Source organism: Alosa sapidissima, chromosome 17, assembly GCF_018492685.1.
Source record: "Alosa sapidissima isolate fAloSap1 chromosome 17, fAloSap1.pri, whole genome shotgun sequence".
NCBI lineage: Eukaryota > Metazoa > Chordata > Actinopteri > Clupeiformes > Clupeidae > Alosa > Alosa sapidissima.
In genome coordinates this window covers 14,624,270-14,645,898 of record NC_055973.1, presented here as the reverse complement: position 1 = coordinate 14,645,898, position 21,629 = coordinate 14,624,270, and the positions used below count along the sequence as shown (strand labels likewise).

Sequence of the window (21,629 nt, the reverse complement as noted above, 5' to 3'; positions counted from 1 at the left end):
ATGACAGATTTGTGCAGTTTTGAATGTTTATCTAAGTTATTTTCAATCACGTAGGCCTATATGCACTTCAGGAAAATGCAGATGGACTTTTTAACCAACCTTTCAATTTGGTTTGACAAATAAATCAATATGAACTGCACAGAAGCAAAGCACAAACACGTGGCAAAATGTATTTATTCAAATGTATTAATTTATTTAAAAACATTGCTATGTCTTATCAATTTCTTTTGAAAATAAAGTGTGAGAGGGAAAATATGGACAGTTGTTGAGATAATGATGGACCCATTATTAAGAAGCTACTGCTTTGACAATGATCCCTTATATCCAGATAAAGGGAAATAATTGAAAGTGAAAAACACTTGCGTAAAACAGTTGTGCACTTTATTGCTAAATGATGATGTTTGATGCAGAGTTCACGCCAACCTTTGCAGGACCCAGATTATATCATTATCTGTTGTCCATGTATTATCAATGTCTTCCTCCCTCAAACATAAATATTAATATTGTGCAAAATAAACCAAAGACCAAGGTAACATCACCACAAAAAGAAAAAAGATGGGCAAATAAGTTCATTTTCCTATAACTCGGAGAGGCAGACATAAAAAGAGATTATGAAGAAAGCATTTTACAGTACTGGTGAAACCTTTGAAACCGGATAAATTGTCCTCACATAAAGCACTGATATTTAATAATCTCTGACATTCTAATAGAGATTTCATAGCACTTTCAGACACACTAACTATTCTCATAAAATTATACAAAATAACCTGTCTAGAAAAAAAGTAACACTGTAGTTTGTTGGGAAAAATATTCCGGATAGATGATGTATACTGAACAATAACTAAGATGGAAAAGCAAAACTTGACCAATATTCTACACAGTAGGTCATAATCATGAACATTTCTTACTACCAGTTTGAATGAATACAGACCAAAAAGGGGGAAATCTCAGTGTGTGAGTTTTCCAATCACAAGTATATATATATATATTTTACAGTGAGAGAGTGTGCTCAGTAAACATGAAAAGTGTAGGCTACACCCTGTTCACTGCACTGACATGAAAAGGAATAACATAATGAAACGGAGAGGGCATGAATAAGAAAATTCCATTTCCAGCCTCCAACAGTAACTGCGACTTGTGAAAGAGCTCTGTTTTATGCAGCTTTGGAGAATGTCACAGGATAAATGGAACAGTTCCTGCAGGACTATAGATACTGACATACTGTACGTTCCCAGTCTATGTCAAGTCTCTGGTAAAACACAATGTATGTTTCTCAATGCTGACATAAGGCAGTACTCCAGTGAATTTTCTCCATTCAGATCATCCATCTTGTATGAACAGGTAGGCCTACAACTTCCTAAAAGTATATTTCAGTGTGGCTGTATATAAATAAGCCATACTGAAATTGTTTTAATAAGACCTAGAAGTCCTCACTTATAACAGTAATGTGCATTTTACAGTTAAAATCAGCCACTGAGAAAAGATAGTCTAATTAATCCAATCATGAATATTCGAACTCTTGACAATCTAGTAATTAGCTAAACTTATTATTACAACAATTTACATTTGACATTTTTATTGATATTATTCCAGATTTCATCAAAGTAAGCGCAAACAAACTTATTATAAAACTCCATAAAAATGAGTGTAGAAATACAGAATCCAAATTGCAGGCAGTGCATGAAATAAAATGACAAATATCCTCATACCATAGATTTTGTTGCCGTGACATTTGTTAAATCCCTGTGTTGTTAGGGAAAATAGTGAACTCCCACCCATGCTTAAATGCGTCTGTGGACAAGCGTGCACGCAGGCACGCATACATACACACACACACACACACTTTCTCACTCAAACACACATTTTCACAGTTTTTTTTTACTACAAAAAAATAAACAAAATGTACATAGGAATAAAATTTGAAATTATTATTTTTTAAATGATTGATTTTAAATGAATGAACATTTAGTCCATATAATATTGTGAGATGAAAAGCTGATAATTACTTTCATTCATATTTTGTCTGAACTTCATTCTTAATGACTACAGGAAACATGAATAAAAAATATTTTCAGAAAGTATTTTTGGCTCTTGGATGAAGCATCATTTTTGGCACAGAGGTTTTCCTGGTCCACATGATGTTCTCATATATTTTTTGAATGTTCATTCTTCGATTAGATTTCAATTAAACAATTCCTCTGGCCAAACAGATTAACTTAAATGGCAATTGGGAATTTAAAATATGATGCACATATTGTTACATTTTGACTGCTGCTTTGTAAATATTGTTAACGATACAAATCCAACTTTAGTCAAGGTTATTTTTTCCAGATTACTGTTGCATGATCTTTTGAATAGAGACAATGCATTTCCTGACTCTGGAGAAGCAGTCTTATGAAGCATTAAACATAGGAGAACAGAAATGAACAAACGAGGTAGGTTAGGAGGAAGCTCTACAAAGGATCACTCCATTCTCTGACTCAATAGTTTCTTTTTCAAACCCACAACACTAACTGCTATTCTCAATTCAGGCTCTCTCGGTGCACTTATTTGAGTATAAGCATTTCTCCTATTTAGTCACAGTTGCGCACTGAAGGTTCATTTGGTAACAGGGTCCCCTGTGTTCAAAACAAATGAACATTAATTATGACAAGGTGTATGGGAAGGAACTCAAAAAGGTGTAGATGAGCACATCTACTGGAGAACTGAGAATATACTCACAGTTCACCTGATTACACCAGTCCTTTTTTGGCTATTACTATACATGGCTGTTACATGATATACCCATTTCATGGCAGATCATTGTAGGATTATTGTACACCAATAGGGAGAAAACGGTTGAACAAAGGAAAGGCCAGAATCAGTGGATGACAGTTACCATTGAACTATAATGATAAATACATCTCAAACCGTCTCATGACGGAGTGTTTTTCTCTCCAAAAATCTTTGTTTTCCAGTGATGTGGCATTGCTTTTCTAATAAAAAGCACCCATTCAAACACTCAAACATGCACATTCACAGACACACTCCAGCACAGCTACTGTGAAGGACTTCAGGAAAGCCTTACAACAAAATGGTGGTGGTGATGTTTCACAACAGACAAAGTTCTGACATTTTGAAGTTTAATACACATACCACCCTGTACACATATCCTTTCTATCATTCAGGTGTAACTGTACAACCTTACTGCAAAATGTCACTGCAGTAAAAGTGTCATATCTTATTTGCACTAAACCATTTCTTTAACAAAGACACTTAATTTGAAGCATAGGACATCGTTCTCTTGCAAATCCAAAGAAACGGAAATTAATATTTGTTTGGAAAACACAAAAGACAACCTCAGAGAGGCAGAATTTCCTTTTTGGAGTTCCAGAGAAGGGTTTTTCTTCCATGACAGGTGGCATCTTGAATCTCCTTCCAACTGATTTTCTGACTCATAATATGCTCTCCTGATGGGTTTTCTGGAAAGATTATGGTGCTCATGGTGGACTGCAGTGTCCTCCTCATGTTCGTCTTAATTGTTCTTTATAAACCGTGATTTCTTTTCTTTCCACTTTTCCTTCACGTTTTCTCAAACTGCCTTACTTCAACTGTTAATGATGATGGAGTGATGGCTGATGACAATTTACCAGTTCATCATGGAGTTTCTGTTCAGGGTCATAAAGAAAACTTGGCTGCTGCCTCCTGAACGGACGGAGGCAAAGAAGACCTGAAGGAGAGAAAAGGAAGGAAAAGAGTGTTACTGAGACTGAACTGGCTTGTTATACTATATAAATCTACATGTTTTGGTGAGGCAATGGTGCTTTATGTTGTGGTTGGAACACCAAACTATGTACATTTGCTATAACAAGAATAAGGCTATATAGCTGTCCAGTAAGTTCTTATAGCTGTTCAGATCTGAACAGCAGTTCAGGGGGTCATAGCGTAAAGGGTTAACTTGCCTTGTCATTCCTCTCAGAGAGGAACTTCAGTCGCTGAGCTCGCTTGTGCATGAAAACTCCGTCGAGGTGTCCCGTCTCCACGGAGCGGATCTCAATGGCTTTCTCTCCCCATCCCATGATCTGGTTGGAGTGGATGTAGGCTACATTGGACAACAGGAGGGGGGTGGAGGAAGGTAGGGAGAGAGATGGGGGACAAAAGAGAAGACATGACAGGAGAGTGCTGACTCTCACGAGAGGAAACGCCTGTCACATGTCTGTCAACAACCCCCCCTTGGTTCGACGACTTCTGACTTGCCAAAAGCGACACCTGACCAGTGGCCGCATGTTTGGACCAGCAGCCCGCATGCCCAATGCCAACGGGTGTGTGCCCAAACCAAACCCACTTTATCAGGAGGCAATTATTGCAGCAGTTTCTGAGCCACACAATCAGTATGGGATTCACTCTTGGCTGATCCCTGTTTCCTTTATAAATGCTTTACAGGAGGTGAATGGAATTGAAAGGGTCTATGTTTTTGTTTCATGATACCTACAGTATGTGGCTAGAAACATAAAGACCAAATGGGTCCTCCACGAAGAGAGATGCCCAGGTAGGAAGGCTTTGAGACCTTTTGTGGAATGCCAGGATGATGTTTCCAGAGCTACAAGGACAATAACAGTTTTGCTACTAAGATCTACAGTACAATTCGGATTCATTTTGACAACATATTCTGGCCAGCGGTTAAGTCTCAAATATGAATGGAATGAATTCTGATTTCTTTTGTGGGGCAGGGACATTAGAGGGCAATGCAGTTGTGTCAGAGGCAAAAAATTGCCTACATGGTAAATCCTCAAAATATTTGAAAAACATAAAACATATCCACATTTCTCAAAGGACAAAGATGGAAACAAATACATAGCAAATTTAGAACAGGCTGTAATGTTATGCAGAAAAAAATGTTGAATAAATAAAAGTTCTGTTTGTGATTTTATGCAGACTCTTAGAGACAAAAGTGTCAAAGGCTTAAGGGTCTACTTAGAACCTTAGAAGTAAGGAACTACCATTAAACTCCTGAGTAGACTTTTAAGAGTTTTATCTTTTATTATACCATAAACATTAATTGCCATTTAAAGATGCAGTGTGTAGTTTGCAATTTTAGACTGACAGTATGTGACTAAGGCATAATGAAAAAAATAATGCTTCTAAATACTCCTGCACATTTTCCCATAAAGCTTGTTTCTTCAGGCATTTCTGTATACATTTCTTTACATTTGTGTGGTCCCAAAAATGTAAATAAATGCATAACTTGCCTAAATCATAGAAACAAGGGGATGCAATGCAAGAAACACTGGGTTTTCATTATATGTTTAGAATCACATAATGTATTTGTTAAAAAAAAATTTAACCACAAAATCGACACTCTGCATTTATATGTTTTTAATACCTTATAAAAAGTTGAGGGGCTGTCATGTCTCAAAACGGATTTAGGAAAACTACAAATTGAAAACAATGGACCTGTATCCTACATTTCTACTCTCATAAGAGCAAGGACATAATAGTTTGATGTTTAGTTATTTGAAACCAAAGCTCATTTGGGGTTTCATGTCACTGAGATGGACAGAAATGATTACACAGACACCGCAGACAACATCATCACCTCACAGAAACCCTCCAAATGAGCTTGTCTGCACTACCCAAGAGTCTCTTCAAATTGTCAATGTCAAATGACACCAATAAGGTACACAAATAACATAAAATGAGTGACACAGAGACAAGAACACTGTGTGTGTGTGTGTGTGTGTGTGTGTATGTGTGGCGTATGTGTGGACACTGCTTGAGGAGGACCAGAGAGGGGACAGAAGCAGGAGTAGAACTGCAGAGGTGTGGTCTTAAGGGGCTAGGGAAGGAGTGAACACTGGACAGGGTTAAGGTGAGGAGGCCATGCATCCCTGGGTGTGTGTCTGTGTGTGGAGGGGATTAAGGGGGGTGAGCACAGATATCCTATCCTTTAAGGGGATCGTGCTTTTGCCGGACTTTGGAGTGAAGGGTGAGGAGAGGGAGTGTTGGGGGTGGGGGGTGGGGGGGGTGGGGTGGGGGGTAGTCGCACCTAACAACTCTAAGCGTCAAGGGATACTGCAAGGGGAGTGGGAACTCGTTCTTTTTTTTGTGTCCACTGAAAGAAACAACCAAAAACCTACCAACAGAGGTGGGCATCTCTCCCCATTGTAGCACCACGTCTTTAGTGATTCTGCCGTAAGTGTTCACATAGACACCCTCATCTTCATAACACAGAAGCATCTCCATCCCGTCGGTCTTGGGGAGCACCACAATGGCGTGGGGGGTGACACTGCTCTGAATCTGGGGGAGGGAACATGGGGGGAGGGAGGGGGGGAGGTGGCAGATGAGCCTCGGGTTGTCAAGATGGAGCCGCAGTGCACAACACAATCCACCACCAGGTGCCACTGTTCCCTTGCAAGCGCAGTCATCTCTTGCTCTCTTTCTCTTTCTCTCTCTCTTGTTTTTTGTCCCCCACCCACCACCACTTTCATCTCCTCCACTTTGGGTTACTAACTCTTTCGTTTTCTTCTCTTTTATTTCGTTCGCTCTTTTTTCAGTGATGACCAGCGCTTCTCCCTATGAGAAACTGCTGCAACAATATCATCTCCCACTTGTCCTCCAGTTAACGGCACTATGGCAAACTCACTCCAAGAGGCCAGGTGAGGCGTTGGAGTGCCTGAGGGATTGCAGCGCTCGCGCTCAATGCTCTGGCTTAGAATGACATCTGACGTGCTTAGCTTTAGCGGTTAGTCAAAGGTCGTAGAGTGGGGAGATGAGTGTTGTTCAAATGTTAACAAAATTCATCTCTTAACTGTATACACACAGTACATTTAACATATACTGTACATGTATGAGAACATCAATGACACTAAGCATTCAGTTGATTATAAGCATTCAGTTGATTATACACTGTAACTTGCTTATGTCAAGTATCAGAAATGACAATTATATTTCTTACAGAGCAGTAGGCCTTAAAAACTTGAGACAGTTTCAAGTGCAATGGCAAATGTCAAGACATTTTTAGTAATGATTACAAAATACTGTAACTATCAACTACTTGAAGGAAATGCAATCAAGCATCAATCTATTCCGAGATGGTCAACAAGAAATACATAAAAATCAAGCAGGACCACCTCCCCTTTTTAGGTCAGATCAATGTGCTAACCCTCGAGATGGGGTGGGGGAGGGCTAAGGGGTGGCTCGGACCCACTCCCCACCACTTACATGGGACGGGATGTAGATATCATACGGGTTCCCAGAGTCCACGTCAATCACATGGAACCCCACGCTGGAACCATAGATAACCTTTAACCTCTGACCTTCTTCCACGGTCAGGTCCACCAACAGAGGCTTGTGCTGCAGATCTGTGAAAGACTTCAGGATGGAGACAAAAGACAAACAGACATTAAATCTGAAAGCCAAGATTCTTTTGTCCTGTCTAAAGGTACATAGTAATTACCTTGTCACTAAACATTTTTAAATAACTAAAAGTTTGAGGCCAAAGCACAATGAAAATCTGCTAAATTTAGGTCTGTGAAATTTTGTTTTAGCATCTTCAGTTAATCTCAAACACATCTCTATCTGTGGGGCCACAGTGATAGTTGCCTGGGCAGATAGTATCCAGGACAGTAACATGTTACAGAAGCCTTGAGTCTCACCTTGAAAGCCATAAATTTGTGGTATGGCTTTGGAGCCCAGGCGTATATCTCCACAGCGTTCTTCAAAGCAATCACCAGGAATTTGATCCTTTCATATTTGACTGAGATGGAAAATACAATCAAATGAATAGAGTACTGGGAAAAAGTCACACTTAATGGATGGGCCAGTAAACCTAAAAGCTGACATACCAACTTTGTAGTGGACACAACCCTCCAGCTCTCCAACAGTGATCCATCCCTGTTTCTTCTCCACTTCAGGGTCATTGTGAAGTATCCTATTTCTCAGCCAGGACAGATAGTAGACCCTCAGCTTGTTCTTCTTGCCTACACAGAAGATATCATATAATTAGCTTAACAACACCACATTTTATTAAAAGGCTGAATCCTGTAGCTGTACATTTTAATGACTAAAAGGAGGATATTTCATCTTTATGCTTTTGCAGCATTGAACAGGTTAGTCTACCAAAGAGAAGGGCCAATATGATTTGCTACTAAAAAGACATGAAGCATTTTTGAATTTTCAAATTACAGCCCTAGTCACCCAAATGTTTAAATGGCGAGCTTGGTCTATCAGCTTCTATCAGATACGAGTTCACTGTATCAATACAGTTATACATCCCTGTATTGTGCTCTTTCCTCATTGTAAGTATTATATGTCTGTGATTACTACACAAATATGTCTATCTCAATCCATGTGTATTGTCATCCTTGGTGCAAAGGTGAGAATGTTGTTTGGCTCAATGAGTGAGGTCATTCTGTAGCAGGACCTGATTCGTCCTTTGAAGTCAACCAACCTTATTAAGATTGTTGACTTTTGTGTCTTGTAAAATGACTTGTCTAGGGTCTAAACGTTTTTATACATTTCTCTGTATTTTTATACAGCTCAGAAAGACAAGGCACTCTGTTAATGGTCTTTGGTTTGTTTGTACCTCAGTGCACGTCTCACCACACTCACCTGATATGGTGACCAGGACATTAAGGCCCTCCAGAACATCCATCTGTTGGAAGCGTCGGCGGTTGATGAGGTTGTACACCTTGCCCTGGCCACTCCGGTCCAGCAGCATCAGGCCATTCTCTGTGCCCACCAGCAGGTTCACCCCTAATCAAGACACAGACCCACATCCGTCCAGAGTCATTTGCAGCAGTTAAGTGTTTTCCCTAAGGGGAGCTTATGATCAAAATGAAGGAGTAGAAACTGGATTTGACATGGACAGAATGACATTATGTAGGAAATGAACTACAACCACATGCAATTAAACACCAAAGGTGTCATTCTGTGATACTGAGAACATATCTGTAATAGATTTTGTAATACTGAGAACATTGCGATAAGAATGCAATTCCATTTTAGGCCTGGATTTGAAAACAGGTACAGAAACTAGAGGATTACAGCTGGGCTCCTGTAAGAGTCCAAAGTCTCACCCCACAGTGCTGCGCACAGGATCTCAGAGTTGAAGCGTTTCTTGTATTTGCGGATCTCTGGGGTGTCGCTGTGGGGTCGGATGTTGGTGGGGTTGACATTGACCACCGAGATCTTGCGGGCCTCGTTGAGCCGAGCCTGTTCCTGCTCCTCCTGCTGACGCATCAGCTCATCTGAAAACAGGGCTGAGGGCACAGCCCAGCAACTACAATCAAACATGACGCCCATACAGACAAGACTAGTCTTTCAGGACTACAGGATGGATTTTGGATGGATTTACTGCTTGACCTTCTAGAAATGTTCCTACAGTACATCGCAATTTGATGCTCCTCTAGTAAGGATGTCTGTACATGAACATAATGATACATTTCTGGATATTAACCCTTAGAACCCTGAATCGGGCAATATAATTGCCATGTTGGAGGGATACTCTGGGGCTGAGCAATTTACAGAAATAAATTCCATTTTTTATTTAGTGATGAAAAATGACCTTTCTGCGCTCCATATCTGTGACACGAACTGATCTGACCTGACTTGACCCGAGGTTGCGTGTTAGCCTGCGTGCCTATGCACTCATAATGATTCTCAACCTTTTACTGGATTGCCATGAACAAAGTAAAGGCAAAAAAGGTGTTTCTTTGTTAAACAAATTGGGATGCAATGTGAGCCTTAAATTGGATGCCATGCAGGAATTTGCTAGGATCTCAAAACCGGATTATGAACATGCTTTGCCATAGAGAAATACACAATAGTGTTGGATTATAAACATGCTTTGCCACAAGAACAGACAAAAACGTGGGGTAAGTCCAGCTACAGTATATGAAGTTATTATTTTGCTGTCACTTCATCTTTTTAATAACCCAGAATGATGTACTTGGTATCAAATGATAGCTCTGTGTCTTCTCTTTCATCTGTCATGCGTGGCATATCCATCCAATCACGGGTCCGCGAGTAATTCAAACGAGAGTAATGGGTGTGCAGCGTTGGTTTGTGTACATGACGTTATTATTTTGCAGTCACTTCGTCTGTTTTTATATAAGCCAGAAGGATCGATAAAACATGGTACCAATGGATAGCCCTGTGTCCCCTCTTTCATCTGATATGGTTGCCTAATCAATGCGATCACAGGTTCGCAAGTAATTCAAACGAGAGTAATGGGTGTGCAGCGTTGGTTTGTGTACATGACGTTATTATTTTGCAGTCACTTCGTCTGTTTTTATATAAGTCAGAAGGATCGATATACATGGTACCAATGGATAGCCCTGTGTCCCCTCTTTCATCTGATATGCTTGCCAAATCGATGCGATCACGGGTTCGCAAGTAATTCAAACGAGAGTAATGGGTGTGCAGGTAACGCAGAGAAGTATAGACTGTAAATATGATGCAATTTGATTTAATTTCATGACTTTTTTTCATTTTCATACTTGATCGTACAGACAAGTGTGTAGTCTCTTTGGAAAGCCCCACTTCTGCTCTGTCATGCAATAAAGGTTTCATCTCGCTGCGATGAACAGTTCCGGAGAAATGTAACAGATGCAGCGTAACAGAGAAGGGTGTGTTTTTTGACGCACTTTGCGTCAATCGGGTTCTAAGGGTTAACATTGAGCTTCACAAAAATGTAACTAATAATAATAATAATAATAATAATAATAATAATAAAATAAACATGTTTCAATTTGTTTTTGAGTTTTCATGAGAACAACATGCATGGCATCTCCCAACAACACTGGAGTCTGGACTATGAAATTCACCAGTCACCTGAGGCTGAGTTCTCATCGTTGTCGTCTGTCGGGGACGTCTGGTACACGCGTGGGTCGACAAACGGAGTGAAGGAGGACTTGGAGCCACTGCCCATCCCATACTGGCAACGTGACAAAGAAAAGTCAAACCACTGACCACAGCCGCAAGGTCATAATGACCTCTCAGATTAATCCAAGGAAGGTTTTCTTTACAAATGAATACTATGTCATTATCTACAAAAGGACTGCCTGCAGGGGCATTTAAGTGAGCACAAGGTTAGGAGGGGCTGTTAACAAGAAAGTAAAGGAATCAAATCAAAAAAGGTGTTACTTCATGCATAGTGAAGAGGAAGAAAAAACAGATGAAAAATGAGTGGAAAACACTGAAAGGGAAGTATTTAAAACAAGACATTTAAATGTGTAAACATGGGTGGAGAAGGAGAGGGAGAGAGAGGAAGAGGGAGAGAGAAGACTAGGGAGAGAGAAGACTGGAGGAATCGGACACCAGGGGTAAGAGCGGGGAGCCGCTGAACCATTGAGACGACGTGACTGGAATGGTAGTGACTGGAGAGGGGTTAGGGTTAGTGGTCGTGTTGGGTTAGAGGTCGAGGGTCAAAGTGGACAGAGGTGACTCCCACAGGCTGACCCCATCATTCATCACCTACTTCGGCCACCGAGTCCAGGTCCTGCGCATGCAGACTGGGGCGCCACCCCGGACCCTCGCCCGGCGTGGCCAAGGGGGAGTGACTTTGCTGCACTAGATCGGGCAGATTGGCGTTACCGGGGAAACCGTTGCTCTCGGCGTGACCCGAGCGCTTTCTGTCCCCAAACGTCTGCAGAGAGGAACAGAGAAGAGAAGGGGCTACTCTACTGCTGCCGTGACAAGGGGAGGGTTGGCTCGCGGGTCGGCACGTCCTGCGTGGCACAGCAAACCCCCTCAACAAATGCCCACACCACACCACACCACACCACCCAGCCCACCCAGCCATGCACTGCTGCTTAATGGCCCATGGGCCACCATGTGGGAAAAGCAGGGAATTGCAGCCATGGGTGCGTCCTCTCTCACTGGTTCACAAAACCAGTGAGATCAATCAACCAATCAACCAACCATCCAGAGGTGGGCATTAAGAACAGGCACAGGTGACCCCAAAGCCAAACAAAGTTAGAGACAGAGAGAGAGGGCATAGAAATAATGCAGTAAAACCAACACAAATAAGACATGGATAAATCGAACAAACTGAAAGACGGACAGAATGAAATTTAAAAAACACGATGGCAAACAGGGTTATGACACACACACAGGGTTATGAGGCCTGTGTAAGCCTTTGGTAGGAGAGCCTGAGGAGGGAAGCCTGGGTAATAGAGTCCAGAGGCATCAGGTGGACTGATTGCGCTGTTCTTACCTCTCTCATCATGAGCGTGCTGTCCTTGGAGTTGTTGCCGTAAGTGTCGTTGCCATGGGAGTCCTCTTGGTTGCCCATGCCACCAAAGGGTTCATTACCACCCTGGCCGGCTGAAGGCCTATAGGAAGAAACCACACAGCATCCCAAACTGTTTATCACAGGAAATGCCTGAAAAAAGCACTTCCACAGTGTCTGTGTGACCCGAGGCTCTGGAAAATGCACTTTGATTGTGACTGTGACACTGTAATGTGATCCCAACAGTATCAAATTGCATGCATGCTGGGTAATTTTGGTGGTATTCACTGGGATTTGCTGAGCTGTAAGGGAAGCACACAGTCTCTCAGACGTCCACGTGTGCAGCCACAAGTCGACATGTCGCAGACACTCACATGATCCGTGGGATGTCGCTGACATGCACAGTGCCGTCGTGGGCTCCGCCCTCTCCGTCCTCCTCCTCATCGCTGCTCGACTCCTCACTGGAGGACGAGTACTCCGTCACTTTGACGGGTGGGCGGTGGGTGTCCTCATTGGAGCGCAGCTCACGCAGCTCTTTGGCCAGAGCAGTCAAATCCTGTGCGAGAGGAGGGGGCAGAGCAAAGGAAAAAAGGAGAGTTAACAAACCATCAAGTCAAACATATGACATGAAAAGCAAGGTTGTTGTAACCTGGGGGTGTCACTGAAAAACTTATGTGGGGTTGCTGTTGGTTTGTTTCTGTTGCTGAAACAAAGTAAAACACAAAACCAAATCAGTGAAATAATATGAAACATCCTCAGGCAAGGTAACCAAATTACAACAACATGAATAAAAACAACTGAAACCTGTCCCGTGCCACCAGGTTTACAAGGTAGAGCACAGCAGAGGCGTCATCTAAGCCCATATCAAATCAAACAGGCCTCGGAGAAGAGCAACCCAGAGGGTCAGAAACATAACTGATGTTCCACACTGGGGGGAGGTGGACAGAACAAGAGAGTAGCCATCATTCCTGAGAATGATGCATGGCGGTGAGTACAGAACAAAGCGTGCATTTCCAAAAAAGGAACCGGGCGGGAGGGCTGATTGCATCAGTGCAACAGAAGAGTGTGTTAGCTGTGGGTCTCCCTTTGGGGGGGCCGGGCTGTGGGGATACATGCGGGGGATATTAGTGGAGAGCAGCAGCCCCACTGGCTGATGCCCGGCTTACCAGTTCCTCCTGCGGTCAGGGCAGCCGGACAGAGAGAGAGGCCAGTGAGCAAATGTGCTAAACAGACACGCTTCCAGACATCTAGACTTGGCCGCTTAGAATGCCCACAGCTACCCACCCACTTAGCCAGCTAAAAGCACTCAAGCTAAGTAGACAGAGGGAAGAGTGCTCTTATCTCTATCTCGGACAGAAATGAGAGGTGAAATGGAACGTGGTGAACTTGCGTGTGCGTGTTACTTTCATCGCTATTAATTAAAAGCAGTGAATAGCCGAGAAGTTTAATTTAGTAGCAGTGCACATAAATCTTACCTAACTAACACTACACAACCCCTGCATCCGAATCCATCCTCCGCTTTTCTTTTTACAGATTAATAAACTGTCACCATGGTAACAGAGCAAGACCCCAACCAGCCCCGTCCAAATTGAGGCAGCGGGGAAGGTTAATGACAGGTGCCTGTTTCAAATGAGCGTGCCGGGCAGGCATCCAAACTAATTCAGGTGACTGACACCGTGGTGCTTGAACATTATCCGGCTGCATAAGGTTTCCACACCAATTTGCTGGGAGCGGAAGAGCTGAGGAGAGTGAGTGCGATAGAGAGAGAGATGAGTGTGAGTGAGGGAGGGAGTAACCAAGTGCGTGTGTGAGCGAGCAAGTAAGAGAGAATGAGCGTGATTGCATGTGGTCTGTCCAGGGAGATACAGAATGCATTTGACAGTAGAAAGAATGAACAAGTGATTTCATGTGGATTGAAACACGAAAGAGATTGAGAGTCTTTTAGAGAGAGAGAGAGAGAGAGAGAGAGAAACAGAGAGAGTAAAGGGAAGAGAAAGGGAGAGAGATAAAGAGAAAGAGTGTCACTGACCTCATCTACAGCTCTCTTATAGCTCTGATGGAGGAGAGAGAGCCAAGAGTGGAAAGGACATTGGAAGAGAGAGAAGAGAAGGAAAACCAGGAGGAGGACAAGAAGGAGAGGAGGAGAGGAAGAAGTGAGAGAGAAGAGTGGATTAGAGCAAATGTAAGGTGATATATGGTTAATTCTGCGCCAAGGGACAGAGTACAATTTTCACCGTACAAAGGAAAAGGCACTCGTAGCAAAACCCATTCATGACCTAGTTTGAGCTATAGAGCTGTATTAGGTGTGTCTGAGATGGCTGGAGAGCTGTTGGAGAGGAGAGGCCTGATGCACGAGTGCTATTACTGGGAGAATAAGAGCCCGTGTGGAGGCTTCAGATAGGAAGGCATTTCACTGGTGAAATGGAGTCTGAATTATATATACAGCTGCCAGGACTGGAAGTGGTAACCTCTGTAGTCGGGTCAAAATGTATCAGTGAATACGGCTGTTCTGGATAAGGGGCTGGATTAGTGAACTGTAATGGGGGACGGAGCGCAAGCGCTGGCCTGATAAAGGGTCACTCACCGCAGGCCGACTGGGCCGGGTCACCTCCCTCCCCTCCTCCTGGGCTTTGGGCTTGCTCTCCTGGGAGACGGCTGGAGACCCCTCGGGGATGGAGGACCCTGGGCGACGAGAGAAATACAGAGCAGGGGTCAGACAACACAGAGACTCCGCAGACAACAAACCAGCAAAGCAAAACAACGGCAACAAAAACACAGCAGAGAGAGAGAGGCAAAAAGATGTGCTCTGCCTGAATGCCGCCCAATACATGAGATGCCCTCTTGCTGCTGAGAGCAAAATAGAGACAGCATTATATGGTATAGAGATATGAGACAGGCAACAACCAATAGAGAGATACAGAGAAAGAGTCTCTATGTGTATGTGTACATATTATACTTTGTTCTGATAATTAGCACTTGTAACTTTAATCTACTAGATTAATTTAGAAAAGAATATACAGGTGCTGGTTATATAATTAGAATATCATCAAAAAGTTGATATATGTCAGTAATTTCACTCAAAAAGTGAAACTTGTATATTATATTCATTCATTAATTACACACAGACTAATATATTTCAAATGTTTATTTCTTTTAATTTTGATGGCATGGCATTGAGTCAATCAGTCTGTGGCACTGCTCAGGTGTTTTGAGAGCCCAGGTTGCTCTGATAGTGGCCTTCAGTTCTTCTGCATTGTTGGGTCTGGTGTATCGCATCTTCCTCTTCACAATACCCCATAGATTTTTAAGCCAATTAAGAACAGGGATACCATGGTCCTTAAACCAGGTACTGGTAGCTTTGGCACTGTGTGCAGGTGCCAAGTCCTGTTGGAAAATGAAATCTGCATCTCCATAAAGTTGGTCAGCAGCAGGAAGCATGAAGTGCTCTAAAACTTCCTGGTAGACGGCTGCGTTGACCCTGGACCTCAGAAAACACAGTGGACCAACACCAGCAGATGACATGGCACCCCAAACCATCACTGACTGTGAAAACACTGGAAATACACTGGACTTTACAATTAGCAATTGTGGATTCTGTGCCTCTCCTCTCTTCCTCCAGACTCTGGTACCTTGATTTCCAAAGGAAATGCAAAATTTACTTTCATCAGAGAGAATAACTTTGGACCACTCAGCAGCAGTCCAGTCCTTTTTGTCTTTAGCCCAGGCGAGACGCTTCTGACGCTGTCTCTTGTTCAAGAGTGGCTTGACACAAGGAATGCGACAGCTGAAACCCATGTCTTGCATACGTCTGTGCGTGGGGTTTCCTGAAGCTGACTCTCCCACATTTTTGAATGGGTTTTGTTTCACAATCCTCTCCAGGGTGCGTTATCCCTACTGCTTTTTTCTACCACACATTTGTTTTTTTCTAACACATCTTTTCCTTCCCTTAGCCTCTCTATTAATGTGCTTGGACACAGAGCTCTGTGAACAGCCAGCCTCTTTAGCAATGACCTTTTGTGTTTTGCCCTCCTTGTGCAAGGTGTCAATGGTCGTCTTTTGGACAACTGTCAAGTCAGCAGTCTTCCACATGATTGTGTAGCCTACAGAATTAGACTGAGAGACCATTTAAAGGCCTTTGCAGGTGTTTTGAGTTAATTAGCTGATTAGAGTGTGGCACCAGGTGTCTTCAATATTGAACCTTTTCACAATATTCTAATTTTCTGAGATACTGAATTTGGGGTTTTCATTAGTTAAAAAAGAAATAAACACTTGAAATATATCAGTCTGTGTGGAATGAATGTATACATTATACAAGTTTCATATAATAAATCAACTTTTTCATGATATTCTAATTATATAACCAGCACCTGTATATGCATGTAGTGTATACGCACATCTTATACTCTGCCATGTTATTAAGTTACCTAACTTATAATGAATTAATCTACCAAAGCGCATTTGACTAGAGAGAGAGAGAGAGAGAGAGAGAGAGAGAGAGAGAGAGAGAGAGAGAGAGAGAGAGAGAGAGAGAGAGAGAGAGAGAGAGAGAGAGAGAGATGTGGGTGGTGGAGGATGTAGAGAATAGTGTAGGAGCCCAGAGGCGGCCACAGGGGATGGTAGGAAGGTGTGTGTGTGTGTGTGTGTGTGTGTGTGTGTGTGTGTGTGTGTGTGTGTGTGTGTGTGTCTTGGTCTCAGTGGGACACCCACCTCCCACACGCTTTCTCTCGCTAGAGCCACCCTGGGAGCTGGGGGTGCTGGAGCTGGACGAACTCCCGCTGCTGGTCCTCGGGAGGGCCGACTCCATGGAAACGTCCGTCCTCCGCAGGTCTGGGTTACTGTGGCAACACACATCCGGAGACAATCAGTGAAGCAGGGTGGGGGGGGGGTGGAAAAACAGTAAACAATGATTCACCTGCATGAGGAAGTCAGTTGTTGCTCATCAGTTACTCAGTCAGTTGTTACAGAAACACACACACACACACACACACATACACACACACACACGCACACACACATACTCACACACTCATATACACAGGAACAACAGCATACCTGGCCCGGATGAGATGGGACCCAGTCCGTGGGCCCAGACCGCCAGGTCCGTTCCCTGGGGAGTTCTTCCTGACCAGCGCCGGGGATATCGAGGTGGTCCTCTGTGGCACCTTCCAATGAGGAGGACCAGCTTGATCATACTCCAATCAAAAACGCAAATAACAAATACAAACAAAATTTGCCATTCCCCAAAATAAAACACAGGTACTGCTACATGCTGTAGTGTGTCCCATCCAATCTTTACTCTGGTGGGATCCACAAATATACAAATGTCTGTCAGCTCTCTATGGAGGAGAACTTTAGTAAGTTCTGTAGATGTAGCGTGTAAGTTACAAAGCATAACCTTAGTGTCAACTTAATTTTTGTCAGTGTTTTTTTATGAAAATGTAAATAGAAAACAAAACAGTAAATTATGCACATCCCTCATTAATAAAACAGACCACAGACGTTCACATTCTCATGAACACACACACATAAGTGAAACCAACAATCAGCAAACCAAAATAACTACATATGACGGATACACCAATCCAAAATAACTACGTAATACGTATGACGGATACACCAATCTGGCGTAATGGAAATGTTGAAGAGGTGCGTTCATAAATAAAAATAAAATAAAATAAATGACACCACAGTAGTGTCCAGTTTAGTACTCTGCACCTTTATTGGGCCTGTGTGTCCATCTCTGGTCTCACCTTAGGGGGGAGGTCCTCGTCCTGCCTCAGCCAGGAGCGGTCAAACTTGTCGTCGCGGCTGGCGATGCGTGGTGGAGGAGGCGGGGTCTCAGAGGTTGGGTCCGAGTTCTGGCGCGGCATGGGCGGGCGGTGGGGGGACAGGCTCTCCTGGAAGGCGGAGACGCCCTGGGAAGACTGGTCATGCAGAGACTGGGAGCCCGTCATGGAGGAGCCGTGCGACTTGACCGAGACGAGGTGGGCCATCTGGGGTGGGGGATGACAGCAGATAAGACAAAATGGATATTAGATTGCTGATGGATAATAGATATCATAGTGCTACATTGCTACAGCTAACTGCTTATACAAGAACATGTCACCAATGTTTTATTGCAGCCATGTACTCTAATTGCTTTTGCTAAAATCTGCCATTTCCAGTGAATGGAGATGATTGAAAATGCCATTTTCAATTACAGTGGCTGGCTTCTTGGCTTATTTGAGCCTTTGCTTGGCTCTAGCCTCTCTGACAGACAGGAGTGTCCATCTGCAGTGACCCATCCCCAGAGCCGTGTGGCAGGATCTCACCTGGGGCTCGATGGAGCGGTGCATGGGTGGCGTGCGCGCCTGCTGGATGCCCCCGCTGCTGAAGGACTCGGAGCGAGGGGGCAGGGACGGGTCAGAGATGCGGTTGGCCACCTTGTGCTGCAGGGCCGGTGAGCTCTGGCGGTTGAGCTTGGAGCGCTCCTCCACCTGTATCCAAGGAAACCGAGTTACGACAGGAAGACCATTTCACCCTCACCTCTCACTGCGCTCACCAAAAGAGTTAAGCAGGCCATAGCCCCTTTTGTTTGGCAGTCAGGACTAAAAATTAACATACTGCAATGTGTAAAAGTGTCAAATTTAAAGTCCCCACCATCTGTGTGAACTGACATTGAGCGATCTGTGGCCAAAAGGGCAAATTCATAATTTGCCCTTGAAACCGACCAAGCAACTGCTTTCAGACTACCTTATTTTGTATAATAATAGATGAGATGGACATTTAAATCCTGAATTCGCATTATGAATTCAGCAGAGGCACCGACTATTCAAATAAATACCACATTTAAATGAGAGAGGCAGATAAGGACTGTCTAAGAGGGAGAGGGGAAATGGGATTCTTTGTGACTGACTGGCAGTTTGCACCTTATCTGTTAGTATGTGTAATGAATTCACTTCTATAACTTATGAAAAAACGCATATTGTCTGCACGCACTGATATGCCTGGCTTGCTTCTAGGGACATCTTAATTCATATTCCGAACTTCTGAGTCAAGTCAATTTGATCAAAATGTATCTGTCCCACATTAAATGGCTCAGGATGTCCTCATTCCGGGATATTTTCAGATCAGAGGAGGATTAGTGTCTGATCTATAAAAAAAGTTAAATCTAGCTGTAGCCAGTCCTACATGTCCATCCAGTTGGGCTACTTTAAATAGAGATATGGCGTCACAACTTAGACAGACACAGCACAAGTCAGTTGAAACAGACTCAGGGCAACCAGTTAAACTCTAAATAAAATATAGAAATGCAAGAGATGGTCAAGGTGACTGTATCTTTGTTGCACTTTTGTTTTGCAGTATGGAGTATATCAATATTAGAACATAAAGACTGGAAATTTACTGTTTTAGTACACAGATCTATTGAGACTTCACCCAGCAAGAGATTCAAACAGGACCTCTTCCCAAACACACTCTTGCCATGCAGAAGATACCATGACACGACAAACCCATCCAAGACTCATGAACAGCGTTAAGGCCATTAGATATCCCAGTAACAAGAACACCACCAGAGCCCACATGAGGACAAACACAAGGAGATGACAGGTTTGTTATGACTGACTACAATGAAATGGAGGTGAATCTGGGTGCCATGTGTATTTACAACCTATCGAGGCATGACTGAATCAGCTACAACAACATGTCTGATTACAAAGATAACAACATGATAAAAAAAATATATTTTTTGTTAATTTGTACACAAATTAAAAAAGTCCACACCCAAATTCACTCCTCATTTCTATATAAAAAAAACAAGCACCATCCCATCCTGTCTTGCCTGTGGATAAAAAGAGAGTATAGCAGTTAGTGTCCTCCAGGGAATACTGCAGTCTGGGTGAGAAAGTGAATTATTTTCCTCAGTGCATAAAACGCCACCTGCCCCAATGCATTGTCAAAGGGGTTAGTAATGGTTAGAACTGGGCATTTTTGGAAATAGGCAGCATCTCTTAGTTGAGGGCAGGGAGGTTACTTTATCCTTAGAATCAGACAAATCAAAGGGGTAAGGGGAAGTGATAGTCCACAAAGCCTCCATAGAATTATGGATCCCAAAAAAGAAAAAGAGAGAATGAAAACATTTGAGGAAAAAATATAACACGGTTGATTTAGAACTCACATAACAATGTGTTGACATGTTAAAAATCCAACAGTCACACTAATTAAACTAGTTCCTGTAAATGGAACTAACTAACCTGAAGGCAGCGACCGGCAGAGAGAGTATTGCATGTCTATTTTCTGCATGTGTGTCTACGAATGAGGATTCTTTACTACAACCCAAATTTATCTATGTAAAAAGTAACATGAACCTGAACCCGAACCTGCATCCTACAACGGTATAAAATAAAGACCAATACGACTGAAAGCAAAACAGGTTTGGAGGAATTCTGGCAACCGTGTTATATTCGCAACAATATCCTCCACTTTGAGGTGTGTATTATTGCTCAACAGGGAGTCGACAGAGAGCTAGACAGAGCCTACTCAAACCCTCAATGAGAGCTCCAAGCTACCCATGAGAGCTCCCATCACCGACCCAGCCAACATGGGACTCTTTCCCCCCAACAGCACTGGGGTCCGTCCCGCACTAACCCGTTTGTTTGTGCGGTCAGGGCTACGACCGCGGGCCTCTGCCTTGCGTGCCATGAACTGCCTTAGCATGTCCTCCAGGTCTGGCTCACAGGACACCCGGATGGACGGGATGTTGGCGCCTTGAGGCAGCCGCCACTCATGAGACCCCCTGCGGGAGGGGGAGGCCGCGGGATAGGAGGGGGGACGGGCGGGGGAGCCGCGGTGGCGGGGGCTACGGCTGGGGCTCTCCTGGGGGTTGGGGGCCAGGTGGTGGCCGCCAGGTTGGTCCCTGGGGGTGTTGAAGGAGTGATACCTCTTGGGGGGGAGTCTGGGGGAGTTACTCTGGGCCCGTCTCATCACCTGAGGACATGGGGTCGGGTCAATAAAATGGTCAACAACAACACACACAGTAAAGACAGTGAGACTGCTCCAATGGCCTCTGCCTGCAATAACAAAACCAAGAGGATAGAACTGGAAAGTAGGAGTCATATGATGCAATAAGATGTGCTTTCTTCTTTGTGGGTCCTCCGTAGATACTGTGGATCCAATGAGACAGTTTATGTTAAACATGCATAGAGAATCACTTCAAAGACAACTCCCAACACATCCTGCTGATTCCCACACAGACATCCGATGCTAGCGGCCACCGGCCCCTGCCCAAGGCGACATACCTCTTTGGCCCAAGCAGGCTTCTCGGCTGGGTTGGCCGTGTCCTTGTAGTGGTAGAGCTGCTTCTTGTCGGCGGGCCTTGGCTCCTGCTGCTGCTGCTGGAGGGAGACCAGGTAGGCCCTCTCCTGCTGCAGCTGCCGCTGCA

General features: G+C 43.6%; 1 protein-coding gene across 1 annotated transcript in view; it reads right to left on the bottom strand.

Moving 5' to 3' along the window:
• Positions 1-156: 156 nt before the first annotated feature.
• Positions 157-21,629, bottom strand: part of tnikb (TRAF2 and NCK interacting kinase b) — a 54,898-nt gene continuing 33,425 nt past the window's right edge. Inside the window, 19 exon segments of the mRNA XM_042068469.1 lie at positions 157-3,709; positions 3,942-4,081; positions 6,117-6,276; positions 7,201-7,350; positions 7,635-7,735; positions 7,824-7,958; positions 8,590-8,733; positions 9,057-9,239; positions 10,813-10,915; positions 11,459-11,626; positions 12,197-12,314; positions 12,586-12,767; positions 14,796-14,893; positions 16,919-17,046; positions 17,264-17,373; positions 17,962-18,204; positions 18,523-18,687; positions 20,837-21,175; positions 21,487-21,629. The exon segment at positions 21,487-21,629 is cut by the window's right edge and continues 46 nt beyond it. Of these exon segments, the coding sequence (XP_041924403.1) occupies positions 3,626-3,709; positions 3,942-4,081; positions 6,117-6,276; positions 7,201-7,350; positions 7,635-7,735; positions 7,824-7,958; positions 8,590-8,733; positions 9,057-9,239; positions 10,813-10,915; positions 11,459-11,626; positions 12,197-12,314; positions 12,586-12,767; positions 14,796-14,893; positions 16,919-17,046; positions 17,264-17,373; positions 17,962-18,204; positions 18,523-18,687; positions 20,837-21,175; positions 21,487-21,629 (2,894 nt within the window). The 3' untranslated portion in view covers positions 157-3,625.